Raw genomic sequence first — 27,869 nt, 5'->3', positions numbered from 1 at the left:
AAAGCATCAAGGCAATTGGCACACAGAGCAGCCGGTCACCACTCAGGGCCCCTGAGAGCCTCAACCGTTCCCAGAAGGGAACCACAGATCTAGAAGAGGCCACAACTGCCGGCTAGCTGGCCCTGGCCCTGGCCGGAGCGTGGCCATCCCTTGTGACTCGGAGGGTGCCCCTCCCCGGCCTTCAAAGTCCCCCCATCCTAACCTGCACTACCCCTTCTCCCTGAACCCCAACCCCCACATCCTCCTATTTCACTGTACCGTCTATCTGCATTACCCCCACGTCCTAATGCAACTAGCCTGTCCCTATGCTTGCCCCCCCACCCCCCCTCACGGCTCCACCTTGGCTTGCCCCGGGCAGCTCTCGGGCATTTCCCTCCTACCTGGTGAAGCAGACTGAGGCACCGGTTCCTGCAGGCTGCCCCTGCCCCCCTGGGCACCGATAGGATGGCCAGGCTCTCGGACGAGAAAGAGGCAGGAAACGGCAGCACAGGGTAAAGCTTTGCCCCCTCTCTCTCGGGGGCCATCCGCTGCCCTGGAGCGGGGGGAGGTGGTAGGAGGGGGGCCACCTCACCTGCGGTTTGGCAAAGGTCTGCTGGGGCTCCCGCAGGCAGCGGTCAGGTGGCTGTGGCAGCCGCTGCACACACACGCCCAAGCAGCAGAAACATTCATGCCATGCCACGGGCCTCCCTTAGCCCTGCCGCTGCTGCTCTTCACTGTCCCAGAGCCTTGTGGGGAGAGGAGGGAGACCCACGGCCTGAGAGGTGCCGGCTAAGCCTCCGGGGAGGTGTTCTGCCCGGGGTCCATGCAGGGGCCAGCTGGCCCCGTTCCACGCTGTCCACAGAGCTGGCCCCTGGCTTGGTGTTATTTGCTCACAGCCGCCGAAGGCAGGTCTCCTATGTGGGGACGGCCGCTTCCAAGCTGTGCTGGCCGTGCCGGAGCACGCGCTGGCCACCAAAGAGCCCCGTCTCCTCCCGAGGGGATGCGCCGGGGGCCGCAGAGGGGGGTGGCGGCGGCGGCGGTTCCTCCTGGTCCTCTGCCTGTCCATCTTGCTCCTGACTCACTGGGCGGCGGGAGGTGGAGGGAGGAAGACAGAGAGAGGGGGGCGTCAGGCAGGGGGGAGCCCGGCAGCCCCTGGCCCCCATGTCGCCACCCAGCCGGCAGGTATTCCGGTGAGCAAAGGCTGGGAAGGGCACCGTGTCCCCCCTTCCGCTGCCGGGACCATGGGCTCCTGCAGATGCAAGAGCAGCCGTGTCTGAAGAGCAGGACCTGGGGCTCATGGGCCAGTGCCACAGCCGCCGCCGCCTCCCCCCGCGACACACAGCTTTGCCCCTCTGGCCCTGCCGTAGGATCGGCGGGAACAGCGAGCCCCACGGTCCCGGGAAGCACCAGCGGCTCCAGCTTCCCAGCCACAGCACCGTCGGCGCTTCTGAAGGTCTCTGGCGCAGAGGCAAAGGAACAAAGCCTCAGGAGCCCCCTCCGTTACACGGGGGCAGGAGGAGCAGCAACCACGCGCACGGTGTCCACGGAAGAGGAAAGGGGCGCCTCCCCGCAGCGCTGGCAGGTGAGAAGCTGCAGCAAAGCCCACGTGGGGGCGAAGACGTCCCCTTCAAGAGGGGCTGTGCACGTCCCGCCCCGTGGGCCCGGGAGGACAAGAGGCGCCTGTCGCCCAAAGCGCGGCTGAAAAACGGAGCCCGCCTGCTCGCGCTCGTGAAGCACCACTGGGGCAGCTCTGCAAAGCGCACAAGTGCTGCCTCTCCTTGCAGGAAAGCCCTCCCTCTGCCCACAAAGCAGCTCCTATGGCAGGCCACACTCCGCGGCTGCCAAGGCAGAAGGCTGTTCAGAACGCGGCTTTTCCCTCCTGACAGCCAGGCAAGGTGGGAAAGCTCCGGCCCCCGGCCGGCCCCACTGTGCCCCCCCCCCGCCCCCCCAAGACAGGCAGGAACAGGCTCCTGTCTCCACTCCAGATCCCTTAGGAGGCAGTGGGGGGCAACATACTCTGTGCCCCCACCCCCACCAGAAGCACTCCATCCCTAGTTTGCGCCCTCCTATCCACTACTCCTTGCTGCTGAGGTGACCATTCGGTCTAGAAGGAAGAGAAACAGCAGAGGATTCAGGTGAGGCGCCTGTGGCAGCAAAGGAGGCTGTGAGGCCAAGAGGCTCCACCTGGACACTTACCTGAGCTGCCGGCATCGTTGAGGAGCCTGCAGGCGTCGCCGCCATCTGGAGTCTGGAAGATCAAAAGGGCATTAACAGCTGGCTCCCCCGGGATGCTTCCCCACTCCCCGTGTGCACCCCCCCTTCCCTTGGGTCTCGCACAAAGCTGCCTGCAGAGTCAAGCAGGAGTGCTCTCCAGTTCCTGCTGGTGCGTGGGGTGGGGTGGGAAGAACTTCACTACAAGGAACACGAAGACATGGGGAGGGAGGGGGTGCAAAGAAGGGCAGCAGGGGGAATGAGCAAGGCTTGGTGTTGCCACCGGCAGCAAGAGAGGTCCAGAGCGCCTGCCAATCTCTCAGCCCCCTACCCTCAATCCCCCCCATGCCCACCCCGGGCCACAAGGAAGGTGCTGCCACAGGAGAGCAGGGTCTGCGCTGTAGAGCTGCCCTGGCCCTCCCTGAAGAGATTTCATCGGGGCTCCGGTGGGGGTTCAGAGGAGGGCGACAAGGATGACCAGGGGCCTGGAAACAAAGCCCTAGGAAGAGAGACTGAAAGAACTGGGCCTGTTGAGCCTGGAGGAGAGAAGGTTGAGGGGAGACATGAGAGCCCTCTTCAAATACTCCAAAGGTTATCCCACAGAGGAGGGCCGGGATCTCTTCTCGATCCTCCCAGAGTGCAGGACACGGAATAACGGGCTCAAGTTAAAGGAAGCCAGATTCCAGCTGGACACCAGGAGAAGCAGTTTGGAAAATTGCAGAAAACGTCAACTAAAACGATTAAGGGACTGGAGCGTCTCCCCTATGAAGGAAGAGTACAACAGATGGGATTGTTCAGCTTGGAAAAAAGGAGACCGAGGGGAGACATGACAGAGGTGTACAAAATTATACACGGTGTGGAGAATGTGGGCAGTGAGACATTTTTCTCCTTCTCCCATAATACTAGAACCCAACAAGGTCATCCCATGAAGCTGATTGGTGGGAGATCCAGGACAGCTAAAAGTACCTCTTCACACAGCACATAGTTCAACTCTGGACTTCACTACTAGAAGATGCAATGATGGCCAACAATTTGGATGGCTTTAAAAGGGGGTTGGATAAATTCCTGGTGGAGGAGAAGGCTCTCCACAGCTACTAGCTCTGATGGTTGTGTGCTACCTCCAGTATCCAAGGCGGTAAGCCTGTGTGCACCAGTTGCTGGGGAACATGGGTGGGAGGGTGCTGTTGCACCATGTCTTGCTGGTGGGTCCCTGGCTGGCCACTGCGTGAACAGAGTGCTGGACTAGATGGACCCTTGGTCTGATCCAGCCTCAGGGCTCTTCTTATGTTCTTAGGCACATTAAAAATAAAGGAACGGCTCCACTTTCAATTTTAGCAGCAAGAGAGACTTGGCATTAAAGTCCATATTGGTTCATATTCTCAAGCCTTTATATTTTAGTTATTATGCTGTACGTGTGGTTTTAAGTTTTGTAAACGCCCAGACAGCTCTGATATTGGGTAGGAAAGAAATGTAATAAATGAATAAAAAATTAATGGGAAAATTCAGTCTTGAAAATAAACAGCTTTTCATGTGGAGCAGTTGGGCTGATACAGTGGAATTTATACTTTAGATCACTTAATGTGGTCAAACAATGAGTCTTTATCATTTTAACTATTGCAGATTAAATATCAGCTCCTGTCTAGTGCCAGCTGGCAGGATATTGCTGGTGGCTGCCTGTTTAGCAGTCCAGATAAACTGGTTGCCCAGGTGGCACTGGAGAAGAGGAGGGGAGGGAGGGAGGGAGGGAGGGGCCACTGCGAAGCGGACGCCTTCGTCCCCCACCCACGAAGGGAACCTTGAGGAAGCAACAGCCCTCTGTGGGTCACGAGGGGCCCAGGGCAAGCGCTACGCTTCGGGGCACGGAAGCCTGGGGCAGGAGGCAGCTGCCATTGCGGGTTGGCCCCGTCACCGCTCCCTTCCACCGGACCCCGTAGAGCTGCAGCCACGGCCACGGCAGCAGGGACGGGCGGAGCGGTGTCTCCAGATGTTCCCAGCAGAACGGGATTCTCCTTCAGCGACACTCCAATATGCTGCAGAGCTGACCTCCTTTTGGCTTAGCAGGCTCCGCCACGCCACCAGTGCCTTCTCCTTCAGGCCACGACGGAGCCAGGAAGGGCGCAAAGAAGGAAGGAGAGTTGGGAGAAAGCAGGCTTGGGGCTTCCTTTAGAGCTGGGGTGGGCAACTCGCAGGCCTCAGACGGCCTCCCCGTGGAATGAGGGGGGGGGGCTACCTCCCCCCAATGCCCCCTCACAGCAAAGTGGGAAAGGTGAGTTCCATGGTAGGGGTCTTCGGGGACGGGAGCAAAAATAGAACTGCCAGTATCGCAACGGCTTTTTACAAAGCGATGATGCCGCCACGCTTGGGAGCCCTGGGATCAGTTCCCATCACATCAGCTCAGAAAGAGATTACAGAGCTGTAAACGGTGCAGAAAAGGGCAATGAAAATGATCGGGGGGCGGCGGGAGGAGGAGCAGGAGGCGAGGGAAACTCCTACGCAAGGAAAGGTTACGATGTTTGGGGCTTTTTAGCTTAGAAAAAGGCAAGTGAGGGCAGAGACGCCAGAGGTGCACACAGCGGCCCATGGCGTGGAGGAAGTGGAAAGGGGGCTTTGCTTCTTGCTCTCTCGTAGAACAACAACTTGGGGTCAATGAAGCCAAATGGCAGGAGATTCAGGACAGATGAAAGGGCTGCCAGCCTACGTGCCCCCGGGGCTATGGAAGAGCTCGGAAATGCCCTCCCCACCCACCCAACCAGTCCGTCCGCCCGTCCACTCCTCCCTCCCTGATGACAGAAGCCCAGAGGACGCTGGATGCTCTGAGGCGGGAGAGCTCCACTGATGCCATCTATCCATTTGCCCAGCCCAACTATGGAACTTGCTAGCCCAAGATGTGGCAACAGCCACAGCTTAAACGAGCACTAGATAAATTCATGGAGCGGGGCAAGGCTCTCAGTGGCTGCAGCGCCCAATACCCACAGGCTGGAAACAAGAGATGACATGAAAACAGAAAAGGACACATATAGGAGGTGGAAGGAAGGCCAGGCTACAAAAGAAGAGTACAGTCAGGTGGCACAGAAGTGCCAAAATAAAGCCAGGAAGGCTAAAGCTGAGAATGAGCTGAGATTAGTGAGGGATGCTAAAAGCCATAAAAAGGCTTTCTTCAGATACGTGAGTAGTAAAAGACAGAGGAAAGAAATGGTGGTTCAGCTGCTTAATGAGGATGGCAAATTGATAACAGATGACAAAGAAAAGGCTGAAGTGCTCAATTCCTACTTTGCCTCGGTCTTCTCCCAAAAGTGGGTCTATGACCCCCATGGAAAAAGTGAAGTACAAGTTGAGGGGGCAGGATTGCAGTTTGAGATTGATAAACAAATGGCCAAAGAACACCTAATTTCCTTGAATGAGTTCAAATCTCCAGGGCCCGATGAACTGCATCCTAGAGTAATGAAGGAGCTAGCGGAAGAACTCTCAGAACCTTTGTCTATTATCTTTGCAAAACCATGGATGACGGGTGAGGTGCCGGACGACTGGAGGAGGGCTAACGTTGTCCCTATCTTCAAAAAGGGCAAAAAGGAGGAAGCTGGGAACTACAGACCAGTTAGTCTGACATTAATGCCTGGGAAAATTTTGGTGCAGATTATAAAGAAGTCAGTCAATAAGCACTTTGAAAATAATGCAGTGATTACAAGAAGCCAACATGGATTTGTCAAGAACAAATCCTGTCAGACTAATCTGATCTTATTCTTTGATCGGGTAACCTCCCTTGTGGACTGTGGGAATACTGTGGATGTCATATATCTTGACTTCAGCAAAGCTTTTGACAAAGTGCTCCATGACAATCTGATCAGCAAATGAGCTAAAAGTGGGCTAGATGGAACAACTATTAGGTGGATTCACAGTTGGCTACAGAATCGGACTCAAAGAGTACTTATCAATGGAAACTTCTCAAACTGGGGAGAGGCAACGAGTGGGGTGCCGCAGGGCTCAGTCCTAGGCCCAGTGCTCTTCAACATTTTTATTAATGATTTGGACGAGGAGGTGCAGGGAACGCTCATCAAATTTGCAGATGACACAAAATTGGGTGGAATAGCTAATACCCTGGAAGACAGAAACAAACTTCAAAGTGATCTTGATAGGCTGGAGTGCTGGGCTGAAAAGTACAGAGAGCTTCGGCTATTGGGTGGTATAAAAATGTAATAAATAAATAAATACAGAATGAAATTTAATAGGGATAAATGCCAAGTTCTACACCTAGGAAAAAGAAACCAAATGCACAGTTACAAGATGGGGGATACTTGGCCCAGCAATACTACAAACGAGAAGGATATTGGAATTGTTGTAGATCACAAGCTGAATAGGAGCCAACAGTGTGATGTGGCTGCAAGAAAAGCAAATGCTATTTTGGGATGCATTAATAGAAATATAGCTTCCAAATCGCGTGAGGTACTGGTTCCCCTCTATTTGGCACTGGTTGCGTCCAGTTCTGGGCACCACACTTCAAGAAGGATGCAGACAAGCTGGAGCGTATTCAGAGGAGGGCAACCAGGATGATCAGGGGTCTAGAAACAAAGCCCTATGAAGAGAGACTGAAAGAACGGGGCATGTTTAGCCTGGAGAAGAGAAGATTGAGGGGAGACATGATAGCACTCTTCAAGGACTTGAAAGGTTGTCACACAGAGGAGGGCCAGGATCTCTTCTCGATCCTCCCAGAGTGCAGGACACGGAAGAACGGGCTCAAGTGACAAGAAGCCAGACTCTGGCTGGACATCAGGAAAAACCTCCTGACTGTCAGAGCAGTACGAGCATGGAACCAATGTCCTAGGGAGGTTGTGGGCTCTCCTACCTGAGAGGCCTTCAAGAGGCAGCTGGACAGCCATGTGTCAGGTATGCTTTTGGGTGGATTCCTGCACTGAATAGGGGATTGGACTCGATGGTCTTATAGTCCCCTTCCATAGAATCATAGAATAGTAGAGATTCCAACTCTACTATTCTAGGATTCTATGAAGACGGTGGCGCAGGCCGGCCATTGGTCTGATCCAGGTGCTCTCTTTGTGCTGGCCAGCCCTGGCAGAGGGGCTCTTTGGGGCAGCCTAGGGAGAGGCCATCTCCAAGGGGAGGTCTGGACAGGCCGTGGGAGCCCCTCTCCCCTGGCACAGAAGACTGACCGGACACCCTGGCAAGTGAGCAGCGGAACGGCCCCATCGGTTGGACCGTCTCCCTCCTTGGGGCGGGGCGGGGCGGGGGGTGGACGAAGGCCTGCCTCGCGGGCCTTGTCACGGCAGTCCCTGAAGCTGGGGGAGCGGGGAAAGGACCCAAGATCACCCTGGCAAGAGGACACTGGGCAGCTCAGCCCACCGCCTTGCCTCCCCTGCGGCTGTCCAGGCGCTCGTCCGCCAGGGGCCCCTAACCCTTCCCCGTGATTTCCATTCAACTGGGGATGCCAGCAACTGAGCCTGGGAGCAACCAGGGGCTCTCCCTCGAAGCAAGGGATAGGAAAGGCTGCTGATGGATTGCAACGCCCATCAGCCAGTGCAGCCCATGATGGGGGCTGCAGTCCCGTCCCTGCACTAGGTTATTGCTCCCCTGACGCCTGTGGAGGAGGGACGAGCAACGTTTCAGGCCCCGGAATGCGCACGGCCTGAACATGGGCGCAGTCAAGCCTGCCTGGAGGGCCACCGGTGTCTCCGCGGGGCTCTCGGTGTCTTCCAGGGTTTCAGCCCCTCACTGACATAACAGCCGACCTAGAGCCACCAGCCGGAGTGCCCGGGCCTCCCAGAGGGCAAAGGCCACCTCCGGCTGTCACCTGACGCAAGCAGCTTGTACCTGGATTTCATAAACAGGTTTGGAAGAAGGAATGGCAGCAAATTCCCTGTAGAGAAACTTCTTTTCAGGCACAGACTGGAAGGGGCAGCGGAGAGGAGTTGTGGGGTGGGGGAGAGGCAGAGAGAAGAAGAAAAAGAAGAAGAAGAAGAAGAAGAAGAACAGAATGAATGAGGGCGGGGGCAGGCAGGCAAGCAGGGGGCTGTGAGGGGCCAGAGGTTCGGTCGGAGGGGGGCAAATTTAGCCCCACCGGTGGCGGCACTGGGGGATGAGGCAGCCCGCGACAGAGCCAGACCCAGAGCCAGGCTCCGGTGCACCTTCTGGGCCCAGCCACATGCCAGAGCCACAATCGGAGCGAGGGCTGCCTTGCGGGGGGGGGGGGTGTCCTCCGTCCCAAGCACCCCAAGGCCCTTGCCCCTCACACCAGCCGTCTGAGAGAGGGGCGCCCTGTGGGCCACAGCAGCTCCAGACACGGGATGCGGCGGGGAGGAGGCCGGCCAGGGCCTCAAGGGCGCGAGAGGAAGAGCGCTCACTGCGCTGGAAAGGGAATGTCGTGGCCAGGGCAAACGCAGAGGCCACGAGCGGGTGTGTGGGTGTCCCTGAGCCTCTTCCTCAGAGCAGAGGCCCTGGGGCGAAAAGGAGGCCGCGGGAGAAAACAGCCAAGCCCAGGGGCAGAGCTGAGGCAAGGAAGGGAAGGGAGCAGCCAGGCAACCCTCTTTGGTTGGGCAGAGCGGGCCTGGAGAGAGCCCCCTGACCCAGGGCATGGCCAGCCTCAGGAAGGGAGATGCCAGGGCCCAGCTGCTGCAGGGATGCCCCCCCCCCAAGGCCCGCCCGCGCCATGGGCCCGCCTCCTACCAGTCTGCCTGGCGATGCGACGATCCGGGAGCTGAATTCTGCGAAAGAGGCGGGGAGGGAATGAGGATTAAGAACCCCTGTCCCTGGGGGGGGGGGGGGGAGGAAGGGGATTCCCATCTGCCTGCTCTCCCTCCCTCCCTCCCTCCCACCCCTGGGAAATGACTCCACCTCCCTGCCTGCAAGAGCAGCAGGAGATACATATGCAAAGGAAGAGAGATACCATCCAGGGGGGTTGGTGAGGGGGTGGGGGCCGGGGAGGGCGACTCCGCCAGCTGCTCCAGCGTGCTGCGCTTCTTCCCCTCCTTGGACTTGGCAATCACCATCTGGGCTTTGAGCGCGTCCTGCTCCAAGGACTTCATCCTGTCCAGAGAGAGAGAGAGAGAGAGGGAGGGCGGGAGGGGAGGGGGGAGCTGGTGTGATCCCCAAGGCAGCCATCACCCGGGGTGGGGGGTGGGGGAGGAGAACCCCCCTTCTCTTGGCCAACGCAGTGACGCCGAGTGACGCGCCTACAGCCGGAGGCCCCAGAGCGGCCACAACGTCCTGCCCGGCCTCTGAGAGGAGGGGGCAGCAAGAGGCCACCAGGGCACCGCCCAGCGCCTGCTGCCCAGACTGCCGGCACTCCTGACGTGCTTCGGCAAGCGCACCGGGTTCCCCCTTTGGCCCCGGGAGGGGGCGTCTCTGGGGCCAGCCGAGGTCCTGCTCCGCACGACGAGGGTGGGTGGGAAGCGCTGCACACCTGGGTTGGCCTCTGGAGACAGCAGGGCCCTGGCCCGGTGCCTGCTGCTGCCGGGCCTGGTACAGCCTCCTGGCCAGGTCCTGCTCATACTGTTTAATGCTCTCTTCTAGAGTGGAAGAGCTGAGAAGGAGAGGAGGGAGACGCAGAAGTCACGACAGGCAAGCGAGGACAGAGAGAGACAGAGAGAGGGAGACAGGCAGAGGCTGGGCAGCCACAAAGGGGTTTCCAGGAACAACCAAGGCAGTTCTTTCTGGGGGGGGGGGGTACAGAGGCACCTGGGAGGGCACATGAGCAGCCACAGAAGCAGAGGAAGGAAGAGCAGAGGATGCAGACGGCTGCCTTGAAGGCTAGCTCAGCTGAAAGGCGCGAACGAAGGGAGGAAGCGGGTGGCCACGCGCAGGGCCGCCACGTCCAGGCCAGGGGAGTCCGCCAGTCCTTGTGCTGCGCGCTGCCGAGGCCGTGACGGCGTGCACCCCTCGTGCACTGGAGGGGGCAGGGGGACGCGCTGGCCCCTGCCCAAGGCCATATGCTTTCTGTGTGGATGTTCTGTGTTTTAGAATTTTAAATTTTGTATACTCGTTTTTATCTCAATTTTAGGATTTCTGTAAACCGCCCAGAGAGCTCTGGCTATGGGGGCAGTATACAAGTGCAATAAAATAAATAAATAAATAAATAAATAAATAAATAAATATGGGGCGACCCAGCTCCAGGCCCCTCCTCAGGCTTCTCCCCCAAGGAAAGAGGAAGCTCCTGCAGCAGCACTGCCCGGCCCACCAGAGTGCCAGAAGGCCTGGCTGGCATCAGCAACCAGCCCCTCAGGGGAAGACCGGGGGTGGGGGTGGGGGTGGGCTGGAGTCAATCCGACTTGGGAGGGGGCCCCCATGTGCGCTTCCCTCCCCTCCAAAGGGCGCCCGCCCTAATGGCACGCAGCAGACTCCGCTTGCGGCCCACCGAGACCCTGACACGCTCTCCACAGCAGGGGCTGCCCGGCCAGGTTTCCCACCTCCCAGGCTTGACCCGTCAATGGTTTGGGGGTACCTAGACGCAAGGCTTGGCATTTATTCCTACTGCATTTAACCTTCGTGGGAAGCCCTGGGTGCCAGGCAGAGCGCGGGGTGACTCTCCTGCCCCAGGTGGCTTTGCCCGCCGCACCTGGGGACGCTGCTGGAGACAGAACCGGGGGCCACCTGCGTGCCGGGGGGGCCCCTCCAGCGCTGAGCCACGGCTCCCACAGCAGCAGCTGCCTCCTCCCTGGGCCCTGAGCTTAAGAAGCCGCCTCCACTCGGGACCTGGGTCAACCTCTGTGTCAAACCCTTGTCCCCATCCCTGCCCAGCCGGACTGTTCTGCTCACGCTGCAGGCGTCGACCAAAGGGGAGGCCGGCCTTGCTCAATGGAGGCGAAGGGGGGAAGGCTGGCAGCGGCCCCGTGCCGGGAAAGGCAAAGGCCTTGCTCCACATCTAAGGGGAATCAGGGGGTCGCGGCTAACGGATGCACAGGCAACGCGACGCCACCCCAGGGGGCAAACAAAGAACTGAAGCTGACATTTGATGCCGAAACGTTTCACGTTTTGAAAGCTGCCTGTTTATAGAATCGCGTAAGCTCGCTGTGCCACTTCAGGTCCTGCACTCTGGGGCCTGGAAGAGCACAGGAGAGAAGCTGCCGCCGGGACCCTGCAGGCCTCCCGGCTGCTTCACTGACGCCGCTCTCGGCTACGGCAGAATCCGCTAAGCCAGGACTAGGAACCGAGTGCCCAGGCGGGGGGGGGGGCACAACTCCCACTGACCCTGACCACTGATCACACTAGATGGGATGGATGGGATCTGGAGTCCAACAACATCTGGAAAGCCACTGCCGCACGCACACACACCCGGCTCTCCAGGAAGGGACGCCTCGGGAACGTCAGCTGGTACAACAGAATGGGGCGCCCCGGTGCTGAGCCACCGACTACCCACTGCAGGCGGACCTCGAAAACATTCTGCCTGTTCGGGCCGGGGCCACCCTTTGGAGAGCGTCCCCCCACCGTTCCAAGCAGATGTCAAAAAGCCCAGGACCCAGAGGCCGCTGGGAGGGCGACCTGGGACCCGGCAGGTGTTGCTGATGGCAACAACTCTGGGCATCAGCCAAAGCCCCGGGTGAGGGTGGTGGCAGCCCACCACCATTGGAGGGGGGGCACCAGGGGCTCAAGGCCAACGGGCTGATGCCCCCCACCCCCAGCGAGCCAGGAACGGCCAGAGACCCCGCGAACACAGCTGCTCCGGCTCTGAGGACCCTCCTCCCCCCCGCCCTGAGAGGTGCAGGAGAATGGAGAAGACCACTCTCTGCACGTCCCACGTCCCACACAAGCCGTTCACTGGGGCGGCCCACGCCATCTGCCCAGAGCTAGGCCACGATGCAGGCTGCCTGTTTCCGCCAAGGGAACACGGCGGGACTGGGCACATGGCCAGCCCTCCTTCTAACTGGGGTGGCTTTTTAAAGCAAAGGAGGCAGGACAGGCGGAACCAGGGCCTCTCCCCAAGACGCCCCCGTCGCCTCGGTCCCCCAGATAGAAAGTCCACGCCTGGACGTCTTAAGCGGCCCAAAGGGGCAAAGGTCACATGCGCTGGTGCTCAGCCCCGCCGCTCCCAGAATCCACTGCTGTCTCCAGGCTGAACAAACAGAAAGCAGCCCACAGAAACCGGTCAGGAGCGGTAAACTTCTGCAGCACAGCCTGAAGTCCGAGCCAGAGCCCATGCCAGCGACGTTACGTGCCCCGTGACTTGGAAAGTGGTGCCAGCAGAATTCCAAGGCCCCATCCACCTGCTCTGGGGTCCACGTTGTAAGAGCCCCACCACCACCAGGAATAACTCTACGGGATGAAACCAACCACAAGCAGCAGGGGCGGAGAAGCTGGGCCTTTTCACTGCCGCCGCCGCTGCTGTCACCCCCCTGGAGAAGGCCCTAAAATAGGCTCTCACCCATCCCAGCTGGAAAGGCCATGAACAAAATGCGGGAAGCCTTATAGGGGGCACATGCAAACAGAACTCTGAGCCCACCTGGGCTGGATGCAGAAACAGACATCAATGGGGAAGGCAGGCAGCAGGAAGCCCCCCCATGCAAAGAGCCGGAGTGGGGGGCACCAGAGTCCGCCCCAATGCAAACCAAAGAGAGCGTCGGAGGGCATGCGGCGGCGGCGGCAGCCAAGGGGGCAGAGCGCCCCTGCCATCACCCTGGGAGGACTCCAGCGGCAGGGCCCAGAGGCCTCTGCGCCCACCTACCGGGCTGCCCGCCACATGGCCCGCTTCTCCGCTTCCAGGGCCCGCCTCTCGGCCGGGGAGAGCTCCTGCTTCTTCTCCTGGGCGCTGAGGAGCTCCGGGCTCTGCACACGGAGCCGCTCCTGATGCCTCCGCTCAGCTTTCGCTGTCCTGACGGGCGCCCCCAGCTCCCCACCTCTGGGGCAAGGCGGGCTCAGCCTGGGCAGAGAGAGGACAGTCAGGCGGGCTCAGCCCCACCCCCCTCCGGGTATTGTATTTTGTATTCATGTTTTCAAATAGTTGGTTGTTTTATGCTTTTCATGGTTTTAATTTTTGTGAACCGCCCAGAGAGCCTCGGCTATTGGGCGGTATAAAAATGTAGTAAGTAAATAAATAAATAAACAGAATCATAGAATCATAGAATAGTAGAGTTGGAAGAGGCCTACAAGGCCATCGAGTCCAACCCCCTGCTCAAGGCAGGAATCCACCCTAAAGCATCCCTGACAGATGCTTGTCCAGCTGCCTCTTGAAGGCCTCTAGTATGGGAGAGCCCACAACCTCACCAGGCAACTGATTCCATTGTCGTACTGCTCTAACAGTCAGGAAGTTTTTCCTGATGTCCAGCTGGAATCTGGCTTCCTTTAACTTGAGCCCGTTATTCCATGTCCTGCACTCTGGGAGGATGGAGAAGAGATCCTGGCCCTCCTCTGTGTGACAACCTTTTAAGTATTTGAAGAGTGCTATCCTGTCTCCCCTCAACCTTCTCTTCTCCAGGCTAAACATGCCCAGTTCATTCAGTCTCTCTTCATAGGGCTTTGTTTCCAGACCCCTGATCATCCTGGTTGCCCTCTTCTGAACACGCTCCAGCTTGTCTGCGTCCTTCTTGAATTGTGGAGCCCAGAACTGGACACAATACTCTAGATGAGGCCTAACCAGGGCCGAATAGAGAGACTGCGCCTCCCCCTCCCCTTCTTACCTAGCCGTGGACGTGGGCCGTGGCTCCAGCTTCAGGCCCTCCTCCAGGGAGTTCCTCTGCGAGCCGTTGTGCCGGTCGGGCTCTGAGAACCTGGCAACGCACAGAGAGATGTCAGCTATGGCCCACAGGGCTCCTGGGAGGCTTCAGGAGGGGTGGGTGCAGAACCGGGGTCGAGGATCCACTGGGTCTCCGTCTGAAGGTCGAGCAAGCCCAGAAGATCCAGTGTCCACGGAGCCTCCAGTTTTGCTTGAGAACAGGAGCTGGCCGGCCAGCCGGCCGGCCGGCCTGACACCTTCAGAAGGGAGCTCAAAAGCTATACCCAATGGAAAGGGGGGCTCCCGGCGGCTCCGCGTCCCCCCCAAGTCCCCCCACAACTTCCTTACTCTCCCCTCCATCCTCTCCACCCATCTTTGAAAATGGCATTTTCCATGGGGTGGGGGGCGGGTTTGATGCAAGTTATCTTCAGGAGGAATTCTGAGCCACTTTCTGGGTTAGGGTTAGGGTTAGGGCGCTGTCTCCTTAAACCTGGTGCCCCCCTCCCCCACATAGATATTTTGGACTACAACACTCAGCATCCCTGGCTGGGGCTGATGGCAACTGAAGTCTAAAACTCCTGGAGGGCTCCAGGCTGGGAAGGCTGGTTTCCCCGCAGGGCTGGCGTCGAGGTCAACGGAAGGCCTGTGATGCTGAGGGCTGCTGCCTGCACCACTGCAGGCTCAGGGCCGACCCAGCACCGCAGACTGGCCTGGCCTGGGCAGGGAGGGAGCCCCCCACCCCACCCCACCCCACCCCACCCCCCAAGAGATGGGGCTCACCAAGACACTGCCGTCGGGGACAGCTGCCTGCTCCCGTCCAGCTTCTCGACTTTGTACTCGATTCCCTCAATGAAGATGCTGGAGGGGGCACTTGTGCCTGGGGGGGGCCTTCTCACGCCCTCCGCTTCCTCCTCCTCATCCTCCTCGTCCTCCTCCTCCAACAGCTGGGCTCGCTTCTGCTGCAGTTTGCGAGCTGCCCAAGGGGGAAAGCCGTGGTGGAACCTGGCAGCTGCGGCCGCTCCCAAGGCAGAAGGGCACCTGCTCCCTGCCTGGTCTGGGTTGCCAGGGGCAAGCTGGATACCCCCAGGCAGGCAGGCAGGGCCCTTTAAGATCCAAAGACGAACAGGCAAAGAAATCCGAGGGATCCCCACCCAAGAACTCTGCCACGTCTCACGACTTCCCCACCCACTCTTGGCTTTGGGAGGTTCTACCTCCCCCAGGGAAGGCTGCAGGATCTCTCCGCGTCTTACTGGTGCTGCCCCAACTCCACAGGAAAAGGTCCGGGCGGCTCTGCCGGATGAGGCTCAAAGCCTCTCTAGGTCCAGCACCTCCAGCCCACAGTGGCCATCCAGGGGTGTCTGGAAAGCCCACGAGCAGGAGAGGCGGGCAAAGGGCCTTCTCACGTGGCGCGCCATTCCCAGCAGAGAGACTAGGAAACCAGGGGCATCCTGGAGCCGGCAGAGAGCCCCCAGCCCCCCCCCCCCCGGAGCCACTGAGAGACCCCTCCTCTTCCTTCTCCTCCATGAATCGGTCTCCTCACCTTGACAAGCCGTCCACACCAGCTGCGGCCACTGCATCTTGTGGTGGCAAATTCCATAGCTCAACCCCGTGGGCACGTGAAGTCCTCCTTTCTCTTTGTCCTGAGCCTCCCTCCCACCCATCCGCTTCCTGGAAGGACCCCACGGGGCCCTAGTACGACACGGGAGAGGGAAGAACGTCTCCCGATCCACGTTCTCCGCGCCAGGCACGATTCCAACACGCCGATCCCGCGTCTCCCCTCACTGGCTTTTCCTAAGCTGACAAAGCCCCGAGACGTCGTGACCCCTCCTCCTCCTCCCCCCTCCCTCGTAGGGGAGCTGCTCCAGCCCCTGGATCATTTCGGTCCCCCTTTCCTGGCTCTATATCCTTTTGGAGTTGCACTGACCAGATCCGCGCATGGCCTGCACCACAGATTTGAGTCCAAACATCAGGAAGTTCAGAAGCTGCCTTCCCCTGAGCCCTGTAGCCCTTGGTCCACGTACCTCTGTGCGGTCAACACGGGACAGGCAGCCGTGGCCCTCGTGGGCTTCAGGCGGGGTCCCGTCCAGCCCCACCGACCACCTGGAGATCCGGGGATGGGACCTGGGACGTTTAGCACGCCGAGCGGGGGCTTCTCCCACTGGACAGTGGCACTCTCGCATCAGTGGCACTTTCATTTCAGATTCCTTTCCTATCGATCCCCACCACGGACACCCTGGGCCAGCGTTTCCATCAGGCCGCCCACCACAACCCCGGGCTCTCTTCCTTGGTCAGCGCCATCGCCCTCTCTGTGAAGTTGAGCCACAGAGGGAGCGTGTGCCCAAAAGTTCTGCTGGCCCTCAGTGGCTTTGGATACCCCTGGCCAGGGCTAGAGGACTCGTCCGGCACTCCCTTGCATGGGATCCATCACACTGGGCGGTTTATGGTCCCAGTCCCCCCCCCCCCCCGGCCCCATTTGGAGGGAGATTTCCGGAGCTCTTTGCAGTCTGTTTGGATTTTATCCTCAGCTGAGCAGCAGCAAGGCTCAGCTGGAAGGACGAGGCGGGGGCTGGGGGGCTCAGCACTGCCACTCAGGGGCAAGGGCGGCGGCGGCCGGGGGGGAAACACGGGGACGAGGAGCACCTGGCGTGCTTCCGCCTCCTCCTCCTCCTCCTCCTCCTCCTCAGGGTCCAGGCAGCCAGTGGCGCTCCAAGGCAGCCCCTACCTCCCTGGTCTGCCTGCCTCAACCCACCCCCCTGGGGGCACCCCTTCCCTCCCCCCCCAAGGCCCCGCCAACTTCCTGACTGTTAGAGCAGTGAGACGGTGGAATCAGCTACCTAGGGAGGTGGTGGGCTCTCCCACACTAGAGGCCTTCAAGAGGCAGCTGGACAACCCTCTGTCAGGGATGCTTTAGGGTGGATTCCTGCATTGAGCAGGGGGTTGGACTCAATGGCCTCGTAGGCCCCTTCCAACTCTGCTATTCTGTGATTCTATGATTCTATGGAGGGAATGCGTCTCCATCACCAGGCAACAGGGCTGGGGGTGGCGTGGCTCTGTGGCTACGACCTGCCCACCAGTGGGAAACTAAGGGTGAGACACGATAGCTGGGTACAAAACTACGCACGGTGCGGAGGTTTCTCGAACCCAACGGGGTCATGATCCCATAAAGCTGATGGGTGGGAGATCCAGGACAGATCAAAGGAAGGACTTCTTCACACAGCACAGAGTTCAACTCTGGAATTCGCTACCACGAGATGTGATGAGGGCCACCCATTTGGGTGGCTTTAAAAAGGGACTGGACAAATTCACAGAGGAGAAGGCTTTCAATGGCTACTAGTCCTGAGGGCTACCACCTGTAGCAGAGGCAGTAAGCCTAGGCACACCAGTTGCCCCACGTCCTGCTTGTGGGTCCCCGGCCGACAGCTGCTTGGCCACTGGCTGAAGGGAGTCCTGGACTAGATGGACCCTGGGTCTGATCCAGCCTCAGGGCTCTTCTCCGGGGCCAGGGGGTGCAGCCCACCTCCCGTGTCTGCTGGGCCCTCCCTGGCCGGCAGGCAAAGCAGAACTGCTCCTGCAATGTGCAGCACAGGGCTGCCCGCTGCCCCTCCTTCCCGCAATGGCCTCAAGCCCGGGGAGGCAGCTGCTAAGACGAGGAAGAAGGGCCCGGCACTGTAAGCGGCAGGCCCCCGGCCGGGGCGGTGGCTCTCCCCCAAGACCACGCCCAGGGCAGCCCCTGCCCCCACCCCACGTGCGCCCCCGGCCCCAACAGACCTTCCTCCTCCTTCATCTTCTTCAGGTCGTCTTCCCCAACCAGGGACACCCGCTTGGGCGGCTTCTCCACCGGCCGCTGCTTCAGCTCCACCTCAAAGTACTTCTGCCTCTCGCGGAAGGGGCGCTGCTCTGGGCTGGGCAAAGCCCCCGGTGGGGCAGTCTGTGGAGGGAGAAGCCAGGCGGCTCTGTGGCGGTCGCCCCACCCCATGCCCCACCCCCCACACAAGCTGCCCGGCCCTGCAGACGTGCCCCCCCCCCCCCCCGCACTGAACACTCCCCCTCCAAACTCACCTCAGAGGGGCCTGGAGACTTCTCCACCATCTCCTGCCTCTGTGGCTCCTGAGGGAGGGGAGGCAAGGGCCGTGACTGTGGAGAATTGACTGCCCCCCCATCCCTGAACGGCCAAGGCCCTCCCCAAAAGCCTCCCGCCCCCCGGCTCACCTCCGGCTCCAGCGGCAGATGCGGGACAGGGACGGCTGCAAAGGCCTTGTAGGCCTGCTTGGCGCTGACGGGGAGCTCGTCTGGCGAGGAGGCACGGGGAGCGCGCGGCTGAGGGCAAGCAGGCCAAGGCCAAGGTCACAGCACGCCGGGCGGGGGCTCCAGACGGGGCTGTGGACTGGCCCCGCTCCCCGCCCCCGGTGCCCTGCCTGCCCTGGGTGCCCCAGCAACCGATGCCACCCCCCACGTGGGGCTCCCCCGAGGGAGGGAGGGAGGGAGGGAGGGAGGGAGGGAGGGAGGGGGGGGGCGGCGTCCGCAGAGACTTACAGAGTCGTGGGTGCTGGAGTGCAGCTCAGGCTGCTGGAACGGGTTGGGGCTGTCCCGGCCTTCACAGGGAGCAGCTGAGGAGGCCGGGGCTGGGCGTAAGCGCGAGAAGGGCTGGATCGTGCCTGGCTTGGTCTGCACATGCGGAGGGGGGGGTGATGTCAGCCAACGGGACAAAGGGATCCCCTAATTCCCACAGGAAAGGCGCCCCAGACATGGCCAGAAACTGCGGGGGGGGGGGGGAAGACCAAAGACTCACCGCCTTGCTTTCGTTGTGGGTGGGGACAAAATGCACAGAGGCCTGAAAGCAGGAGAGCAGGGGCATCAGAGTGGGGCGGGGAGGGGGCTCCGGCGCCCTTTGACCCCCACAGACCCCCAGGCCAACCTCCCCCACCCCACTCCCCCTGCTCCACAGCCACAAGCCCCCACGGACTGAGGCGGCGTCGCGCTCCAGCTGCCAGCACAGCCCCCCCTCCAAAGGCCAGGGGCGGCAGCAGCAGACCCCACACAGCAGGCGCCCCTTCCTCCCAATAGCTGGGCACTGCTCCTGCAGAAGCACTCAAGAGACCTGTCTAGAAGCGGCGGCGGCAGCACAGGGGAGGGTAAAGAGGCGCCCGCCCGCCCCCCCCCCCCCCACAACAAGCCAGGGAGGCCAGGCTGGCGACACAGAGCGGGCACAGCACACGGCAGCGGCAGAGGCGGCACTTACGAAGCGGGTCTCTCTGCCCACCAGGTGGGCAGGCCGGGAGGCGGCACAGGGCTGGTGGGCGGCCAGGGCCAGAGAGGAGGAGGAGGAGGAGGAGAGAGAGAGACAACGAGAACCGGAGAGACACAGAGAGGCTGACTGACCAGAGAGAGGCCAAGACCAAGACCGTGCCCGCCCCCTGCCCGCCCAGCAGCGCCGCTTACCTGTGCGTTGCCAGGGGGGTCTCGCCAGGCTGTTCCCAGTTCACCTTCCCCTGCCAGGCTCTGAAAGACAAAGGGGGGCAGACCCTCGTCACCCGGCCCTCAGCTGCCCCCCGGGGCATGGTGCCAGAGAGGGCCCCTCAAGCCCCCCGGCCAGCCAGGGAAGCCAACCCGGCCCCCAGCACCGCCGTAACCCGGCAGGGAGCCACGGCCCACCCTTGCAGAGGGAAGGGGCCAGGGGCCTCCCCGTGTTCGGTCCTGCCGCGTGGCACGCTGGGGACAGAGCATCTGGGGGCCGTTCTGCCGCTCCTCCACCTCTCCTAAAGCAAGGCTGGGGCGGAGGGGGGCTGCCGGACTCAGGCCTGCCGCCCTCCAACCCAGCAGGCAGGCAGGCAGACCAGGACCTCCATCGACTGGCTGCAATGGTCCAGCGGCCCTTCCTTCCTCAGCTCGGAAATCTCTCTCTGCTCGTGCCAAGAAGCCCCCCCCTCCCCCCCCCCCCCCCCGGCTGTAAAGGTTTTTCCACGGCTGCGTGACCGGACGATTCTGCAGGAGTGCAGGGGAAGCCCTCCAATTCCTGAGGAATTCAGCCTTCCCTTTCCTGGTTTTAAAAAAGGAAGCTCCTAGTCCTCATGGCTACATAGAGATAAGTTCGAAACGCTGCTAAAACTTTAAAGGCCAGAAGAGATCCCAAAGCAGATTTTCAACGTTGTGTGCGTTGGCTCAGGGTGGGTGGGGGTGTTCAGTGCTGCCTCCCAACGAGCAAAATCAGAAGTTGCTCAGCAATGAAAACATCTGCACCTCGCAGAATTCTGCCTGTCTTGGACACAGCTGCAAACTGTTGAGATTACTAAAGAGCAGAACGATTACTTTTATCCTGCGTTCCTGCACCAAGAACGTGCAAAAGTGCCTCATGGTTCAGTAGGGCAGCGGACACTTCTATCCCTCTTCGCTTTCAGCGGCATTTAATATACAGGACGGAAAGTTTTAACTCTGCTCCAGTTTTAATCTTGGTTCTGTTGAATTGATGGTGCTTCTGCTGTTTAGGTTTTGTTTGCTATGTAAACTGCTTTAGGGAACAGCCCTCCTAGACGTATGGAAGCACTTTAAAGTGAAACAGAATTTAAAAATTGCACACAGCGATTTAAACACACACACACACACACACACACACACACTAGAAGTAAAACAACCAGAAACAGCCCACAGACGCAGGGAGGTCAACCGAGCCAGGGCCCCCGCTCACTTCCGGGGCTTACGGGTCCCGCAGGCGACGTCCCTCCCCAGGGAGCCCCAGAGGCCAAACCCACACACCACAGGCACTGCTCCTGTCCCATGGCAGGCGCAGCCTTCCTCCCCCCCCCACCGATTCCTCCATGCACTGCACAGCAACGCAGGCACACGCAGGCAAGATCTGGGGTGGGCTGCAGCCCAAGGAAGAGCCCCCTGCCGCCCCCCCCCCACGTCCAGCCGAAGACCCCAGCTGAGGAGGGAGGCAGGCAGGCAGGCAGGCAGCCCCAGAACACGCCGGCAGGCAGGCAGGCAGAGCAGGCGGCCTTTCCGCCCGGCAGCATGCAGCCGGGGAGGCAGCAGCAACACAGCACGGCACTCTGTTGGCCGGTCCGGCCACGCTGCTTGCCTGGGCACAGAGGCTCGTCTTCAGCACGCCCCTCTGGCCGTAGCCCAGGGGGGGCCCCCCCAAGCACGCCTTGCCCTGCCGGTTGGCCACCACAAAGGGGTTGGCGCTGAAAGGGATGGGCTGAGAGTCCACCAAGCTCTGCTCCTCCTCCTCAGGCTGCAGCAGGAGGGCAGCCCCCCCGGCTGCCGAAAGAGGCGCGCCGCTGCCGCCGCTCGCCTGGCCCGGGTCCGAGCAGGGGGGAACCAACAGGGGAAGCACCAGGGAGTCCCTTTCCATTTCACAACGGGGAAGAAGCTGAGGAGAGACATGAGGGGGGCGGAGCTGTCAGAGGACCATGGACGGATGGGTGTGCCTGGCTGCATGGCTCAGAGGGACCTGGGCAGAGGAGAACGGCCGGCCCTAACCTTTGGCAGCCGAGCCATCCGTGCAAACTCCCAGCACCCCTTCCCCCCAGGCCTGCCTTGCAACACAGTCGCCTGGCAGGCAAGAGGCTCGGTCAGGGCTCTGGTGAACGGAGGGGCGCTGCAGAAAGCGGACCCAACCGGGGACCCACTGCTGCCCAACAGAGCTCAGAAAGGCCCAGTGCCCACCTGCGCCCACTCGCCTGTGCGCTCAGGGAAGCGAAGTCCAGCCCTACCCACTGCCCGGCACTGCGTACGCTCCAAGGGCCCCATCCATCCCTCTTGCTCCCACTGCAGAAAGGGAACGAGGAGGCAGCTGAGGAAGACCACGGAAGGGGGTCCAGAGAGGTCTCTGAGCGGGGGCTGCTCTGCCCCTCGTGCCCCACCCCCCTAGAAACCCTGCTGGATCCTGCTCCCGGGGGGGTGCACCCAGTGATCTGGCCAGCTGCACCCAGAGAGGCCTCCAGCGTGCCAGGAGCAAGGGGCCTCCCTCCCTCACCCACCCACCCACCCACCGCTGCACCTGGGTCCACGGGACAGGCTCACGAGTGCCCTGGGAGCACAGCTTGGCTGCTCCCCCAAGGGCCGATGCAGCAGCCCCACCAAAGCCCAAGGGAGCCACGCCGCCACCTCCGCTCACCCGTGCCAAGGACAGACGCTCAGCAGCAGCCACACACCCCTCGCCCCCAGGAAGAGAGAGAGGGAAGCAGAGAGACTGTGGGACGCACCCACTGCCTGGACACAGACAAAAGGCGCCTCTTCCCAGCACCCCCCCCCGGCCACACCCGCCGGCTGAGACCAAAATAGCCCAGCCCCGGCCCCACCGGGCAGCTCAGGAATCCCACGCAGGCAGCAGGACCCGGATCAGGTTTCGGGAGGAGGAGGAGGAGGAGAGCGGCCCACCTGCTCCCTCCTCGCTCGGCACGCAAGGCAGCCCCTGGTAGGGTACGCCTTGCAACGCCCTGCGCTCCTGCTGCCGCCACCCTCAGCCGAGGGCCACCCCAGGCAGGCAGGCAGGCAGGCAGGGCCCACCTGCTCCTGGGGCCAAACTGCCCTCCTCTGGCCCCAGCCAGCCCACTCGTGCTGCTCATCTTCAGCCTGAGCTGAGCATCACCACCAACCCCTCCCAGAGCACAAGATGGCGTGGGGTGTGAGTGGTGCCCCGTCTGCTCAGCCCCTCCTCTAGCAAGGCCAGGCTGCCCAAGGGTGCGCTGTGGGGCCACCAGGGCTCAGGCTGCCCTTGCCCCCACCCTGTCCTCCTTAGGGCCGGGCCCCCCCTGCCCCCCCCCCACGGCACTGCAGGGCAATCAGGCCCAAGGGCAACCAGGAGGGGGAGAGAAAAGCAGCCCCAAATGCAGAGACACCGGCCGGCCGGCGGTGCCCCCTCCCACACCAGCCAGCCAGCCAAGCCCCGTCACCCCTGGCTCCACAAGAGGAGCCCTCGAGGGGGGGAGGCGGCTGCTTGCGTTGGGTGGGGCGGCCCCCACCAGCACCCTAAGGCGGAGAGCAGGTGCCGGAAGGTCTGCAGAGGGGGCACCGCTGCCGGCCCGCCGGCCCGAGGCCGAGCCAAGGTGCCGGGTTTGACTTTAAAGCAGGGATTGGCAACGTGGCGCCCGTGGGCCCCGGGGTGCCCGTCCTGCCCTGCTTTCCACGTTTGGATCCTTTTCAAAGTCGCAACATCTTGCTTTGACGGCTTCAACGCAAAGCGAGGGCCTGCAGCTGCGCTCGCCTTCTTTTCCATGCATGCGCAGAGGCGCTCTTAGGAAAGGAAGGCGGCAGGCCGATGCGCTCGTCTGCTGAGCATCCAACCTCCAAGGAAAAAAGGGGAGGGAATTAAAAGCGGGCGCCTGCTGGGTCAGAAGTGCCTCTCACGGCAGCCATTTTGTGCTGGTGCCCCGGACACGTCCTCAAATTGCCAAATGTGCCCACAGGCCTCCAAGGCTCGCTCCCTCCTGCTCTCATGCCTCGCTCGGCTCTGGACGGAAGCGCCTGGCGGAGCGGCTCTCCTGGTGCCAACCGACCGGGGTGCTGTAAGCGGCAACCGAGGCCCCCCACCCGTGACATTCAGGGTGGCCGTGGCACGGGAACACTGCAGCTGAACCGTTTCCAGCCTTTTGTAACCCACCCAGAGCACCTGCGGAGACCAGGACGGTGCCCTGTTCCAGCAGAGCTGGAAGAGAAGCCATATCCTGCTCCATCCAAGCCAGCACGGTCCACACTGGCTGGCAGCAGCGGCTTTCCGGGGTTTGGGCAGGGGTCTTCCCAGCGCCATCTGGAGAACGGGGGGGGGGGGAGGACTTGGCCACTGAGCCATGGCCCCTCCCAAAGATGGCAGCGGTGGGCAGGAGTGTGGGTTGGGCGAGGGCACGCGCAGGACTATGCGTCAGAGGCAGGGTGGGGCCCAAAGCCTGCCTGAAGCGCTGCTCCCGCTGCTTCTCACCATTACGCTCCTTTTCCATTCCCCCCAACCCTGCACATTTGCCACCAAAGCCCCCCATTCATTCACTCACACTGCGGGGGGCTCTCTGGAGGCCGGTGTTGGGGAGGGCCGCCAGGGTCCGGTAGTTCAGCTGCAGGGGCTCCGTGCCCAGGTCCTGCAGAAAGCGAGGGCAGGGTGGCATCAGGAAACAAGCGCCTGCCCCATCTTCCCCGCTGCCCCCAGCCCAGCTGAGCGGTCCCCTCCCCCCGCCCACCGCCTCTCTGCCTCTGACTCACCTCGGCCTCCTCCTCCTCCTCCTCCGTCAGCAGCTGTGCAGCCGTCTCCTGCTCCCTGCGCATCCGCTCCTTCCCATGGACAAGCAGCACAAGCAAAGAGAGAGCGGAAGCGTCAACAGCAGAATCCGCACCAGCGGACACCAAGGGACCCCCCACGGAGGAAGAGGGGGCACCGGGGGGGGGGGCTGGCAAACGGAAGGCCCCTTTGCAGGCAAGCAGGCAGAGACAGACAGAAGCGTCACCCCGGAGCCACTCTCGCAAGCAGCAGCCAGCCCAGGGCATGTGGTGAGCACAAGGCACGGCGGAATCCGGCCCCAGCCACGGCTTAAAAGCTGGAGATGGCCAGAAAGGGGAATGGAAGGGGGGACACATGGCAGCGTCTTCCTGCTCCCCCTTGTCCTCCCAAGCGCCCTGGGAAGCAGGCTCGGCTGAGAGGTGGCCGGGACCGTCCCACCTCACCCCTGGAGACGGCAATGGCGTGGAGAGGGAGGAAGCCGGCAGTGGGAAACGCCAGCGCTCGCTCTCGCCACGCTAAGCTTTGGCGACTTTTGTGAAGGAACAGATTGTGAAGGAAGAGAGACTGAAAGAACTGGGCATGTTTAGCCTGGAGAAGAGAAGATGGAGGGGACACATGAGAGCCCTCTTCAAATACTTCAAAGGTTGTCACACAGAGGAGGGCCAGGATCTCTTCTCCATCCTCCCAGAGTGCAGGACACGGAAGAACGGGCTCAAGTTAAAGGAAGTCAGATTCCAGCTGGACATCAGGAAAAACTTCCTGACTGTTAGAGCAGTATGACAATGGAACCAGTTCCCTAGGGAGGTTGTGGGCTCTCCCACACTGGAGGCCTTCAAGAGGCAGCTGGACAACCACGTGTCAGGGATGCTTTAGGGTGGATTCCTGCCTTGAGCAGGGGGTTGGACTCGATGGCTTTGTAGGCCCCTTCCAACTCTGCTATTCTATGATTCTATGATATAAAAAGTTGAAGGCAAAAAGGGAGTTGTTTAGACTGAGGAAAGTGGAGAGGCTGGAAGGGCAGAAGGAAAGGAAGCTGCTTGGGAGAGCTAAGAACTCTGACAGGAAGATCCAAAGGGAGAGGCGGGTCAGAATTATCATCATCATCATCATCATCGCTGCAGAAACTCCAACACAGTGGAACACCTCCAGTGAGCTGCCAACAGCTCACAGGAATTGGAACCCCAAGATAAACCACTGGCCCCACGAGCTCTTGGACGACAACTCATCTCAGGCAGACGGACGGGCCCCAGATCAGCCCAAAGGGCCCCTCTAGCCGGCATCAGCATTCCAAGGCGGCCAGCCAATGACTTTGCTGAGCCCAGAGCCAAGAATGGCGGCAAACTGAGGCACATCGCTGCTGGTCCAAAGTTCCCCAGGCTGAACCGTCTTGCTTTCCCCCCTGCCTTCTGCATGATCAGGCAGGCACACACACACACACACACACACACACACACGATGCCCCACGCACCTCCGTGCACCTATAGCTTCACTACTGACCTGCCAACGCTTGTTACCTTTAGCCATCTCAGCGTCCGCATTTGGTTCTAATTCCCCAGAGGTGCAAATTTTAATTGGTTTTCAGTCCTTCTTTAATAAAACACAGAATAGCTTTCCAGGCCCGCGCTGCTGCCTCTGCCTCTCTCAGTTTCTGGGGGCAACAGGTTCTCCTAAGTGCCTCGGGACGAGGAGGAGGGGCGGCGGCGGCGGCAGCGGCCCCTCCCCTCCCACGCAAGGCCGTCTGGAGAAACGTTGGGGCCAAAGGGGACCCAGTGGTTTCTCCTCCTGCCCCACTTCAGCTATCAACGCAAAGCCAGAAACCGCTGGAGCGGCAGAGGGGCAGCCGGCGGTCACCAGCCACGCCGGCTTGCTGGAAGAGAAAGCTCCGCCCCTCTGACCACGCCTGGCCGGGCCTTCTGGGCAGCCAGAGGCATGTCCAGCCTGGCCCATTCCACAGTTCGGGGTGGGGGAGTGGGGAGCGCAATACATCCGTAGTCCTGCCGGCCATGAGCCACCTCCGGTAGCAGGGGCAGTGAGCCTACGTGCTCCAGACGCTGGGGAACATGGGTGGGAGGGCGCAGTGGCGCTCGTGTCCTGCTCGTGGGTCCCCAGCCGGCCCCTGTGCCATCAGGGTGCTGGACGAGATGGACCCTCAGCCTGAGCCAGCCCCAGGGCTCTCCTGAGGGCCTCCTGCTTTGCTCAGACGCAGGTCAAGGGGACAAATTAAACACAATTTTTATTTTAAAACGGCTGACCACGAATACTCCCGTTGTCAAACGCTGGCCCAGAGGAAAAGTGCTCCAGCGAGACATCCGAGGCTTGGGAAAGTCTCTCGGGGGAGGAAAAGCAGCTCACACACTGCCCCAGCGCTGCCCCCCCCCCCCGCCCTCAGCTGGTCCGGGGCTGATCAAGACCCTTTTCTCAGCACCAAGTAGGAGAACGCAGCTGACCAGAGAGCTTTTCCCTGCCTGGCCAGAACTCCCGTGGGCCAGAACTCCCCCACGCCTGCTCTAAGGCCAGGCCAGTTGGGTTTCTCAATTGGGTGGAGTCACCGCCACCAGAGACCCTTGACTCCCATCCCCGAGAACTCCCTTCCTCCGGTCTTCCCCCATGCTGCCGTTTGCTTCTGGGGGGGAGCAGGGAGGCAAACCTGGAACACCAGGCAAAGGTGCAAGGGAGGACTGGGGGCCCTCCCTCCCTCGGGATCGGGGGAAGAACAGGAAGAGCAGTAGAGACACGGCCACAGCAGCACTACACAAACGGAGAACACTGCTGGGAGCGCCGAACTCTGCCTCCCTAAGAGCCTCAGCTACTATGGAGCCTCAGCAAGTTTCTAGTCCTCAGGCTGCAGAAAGGTTGAGGCTGTACAGGCACTGCACAGCACAGCCTCACAAACCAGGCAGGTGGGCGGCGGGGAGGCCTCAGTAGGATTCTCCCCTGGGCTGGGGACTTGCACAGCTCCCTGCGCTAGGACACGAGCCGACGAGGAAGCCTCCCAGTCGCGGAGGACGGCTGAGACGTGAGAACCCCCAGAAATTCTTTTGAATAAGTTGAAAACAAGAACAGAGCAGCCGCTTTGAAGCACAGAGCAAGGGCCCCCCGGTCAGCATTGGCTCCCTGTCCAGGCCCCGTCGGAACACGTCTCCACGGTCGCTCAAATGAGAGCCCCCGCCCTGCCCAGCAGAAGCTGGAGAAGCCCACCTTTCCCTTCGTGCCCAGGCAGCCGCGGGGATGCCCCAGGCCCAAGCCAGCCCAGCCCTCTCCCTGGCAAGCCAAGCCGTCCCCCGCCGAAAAGACTGGCCGGTCACGCAAGGGCCGGCGGCATTTCTAGCCAACGCAGGGCTTCCTCTCTCAGGGCAATCAACGTTCGTCGACGCTTCCAAAGCAACCTCAAATCCCTCACCGCAGTCTACGAAGCCAGACCCCGATCCTACGCCTCTCCTGACAGCAGCTCCTCGCGGGAAAAAGCACGCCACCGGGTCAAGCGCTGTCCCGGGGCTCGGCTTACTCGGCCCCGGCCTTTTTTTCTTTCTGGGGGTCTCAGAGCAGGAGCTGGCAAAGGGGGCTGCCTTTTGGAGCAGCTGGCGCGGCGCCCGGAGCAGGCAAGAGCGAGCCCCCACTGGGGAGGCCGTTCCTCCGGCCGGCAGCCCACAGCGGCACCAGGGTGGCAGCAGGCGCCTCTTTGGACCCAAGGCCTTTGCCTGGCGGATCTGGACCGCTGCCTCTTGCCGGTCCCAGGATGGGGCAGAGGCCCGAAGACCGGCAGTGTTATCAGGCAAGCGACGGAGAAAAGACGAGGCGGAGGAGGAGGAGGAGGTGGCGGCG

General features: G+C 61.2%; 1 protein-coding gene across 1 annotated transcript in view; it reads right to left on the bottom strand.

Moving 5' to 3' along the window:
- Window positions 1-310: 310 nt before the first annotated feature.
- Window positions 311-27,869, bottom strand: part of SCRIB (scribble planar cell polarity protein) — a 71,968-nt gene continuing 44,409 nt past the window's right edge. Inside the window, exons 28-45 of the mRNA XM_063131394.1 lie at window positions 24,032-24,100; window positions 23,827-23,910; window positions 20,643-21,209; window positions 19,280-19,339; window positions 19,080-19,130; window positions 18,630-18,671; window positions 18,374-18,505; window positions 18,050-18,157; window positions 17,900-17,947; window positions 17,609-17,768; window positions 14,621-14,813; window positions 13,806-13,895; window positions 12,854-13,048; window positions 9,083-9,222; window positions 8,839-8,900; window positions 8,011-8,085; window positions 2,176-2,227; window positions 311-1,060 (exon numbers count right to left, since the gene is read on the bottom strand). Coding sequence (XP_062987464.1) covers window positions 894-1,060; window positions 2,176-2,227; window positions 8,011-8,085; window positions 8,839-8,900; window positions 9,083-9,222; window positions 12,854-13,048; window positions 13,806-13,895; window positions 14,621-14,813; window positions 17,609-17,768; window positions 17,900-17,947; window positions 18,050-18,157; window positions 18,374-18,505; window positions 18,630-18,671; window positions 19,080-19,130; window positions 19,280-19,339; window positions 20,643-21,209; window positions 23,827-23,910; window positions 24,032-24,100 — 2,295 coding nt within the window. The 3' untranslated portion in view covers window positions 311-893. The remainder of the gene's footprint in view (window positions 1,061-2,175; window positions 2,228-8,010; window positions 8,086-8,838; window positions 8,901-9,082; window positions 9,223-12,853; window positions 13,049-13,805; window positions 13,896-14,620; window positions 14,814-17,608; window positions 17,769-17,899; window positions 17,948-18,049; window positions 18,158-18,373; window positions 18,506-18,629; window positions 18,672-19,079; window positions 19,131-19,279; window positions 19,340-20,642; window positions 21,210-23,826; window positions 23,911-24,031; window positions 24,101-27,869) is intronic.

This window comes from Elgaria multicarinata, chromosome 7, assembly GCF_023053635.1.
Source record: "Elgaria multicarinata webbii isolate HBS135686 ecotype San Diego chromosome 7, rElgMul1.1.pri, whole genome shotgun sequence".
NCBI classification, from domain to species: Eukaryota; Metazoa; Chordata; class Lepidosauria; order Squamata; family Anguidae; genus Elgaria; species Elgaria multicarinata.
Note: the sequence above shows the minus strand (reverse complement) of the source record. Positions and strands in the feature narration are given on the sequence as shown.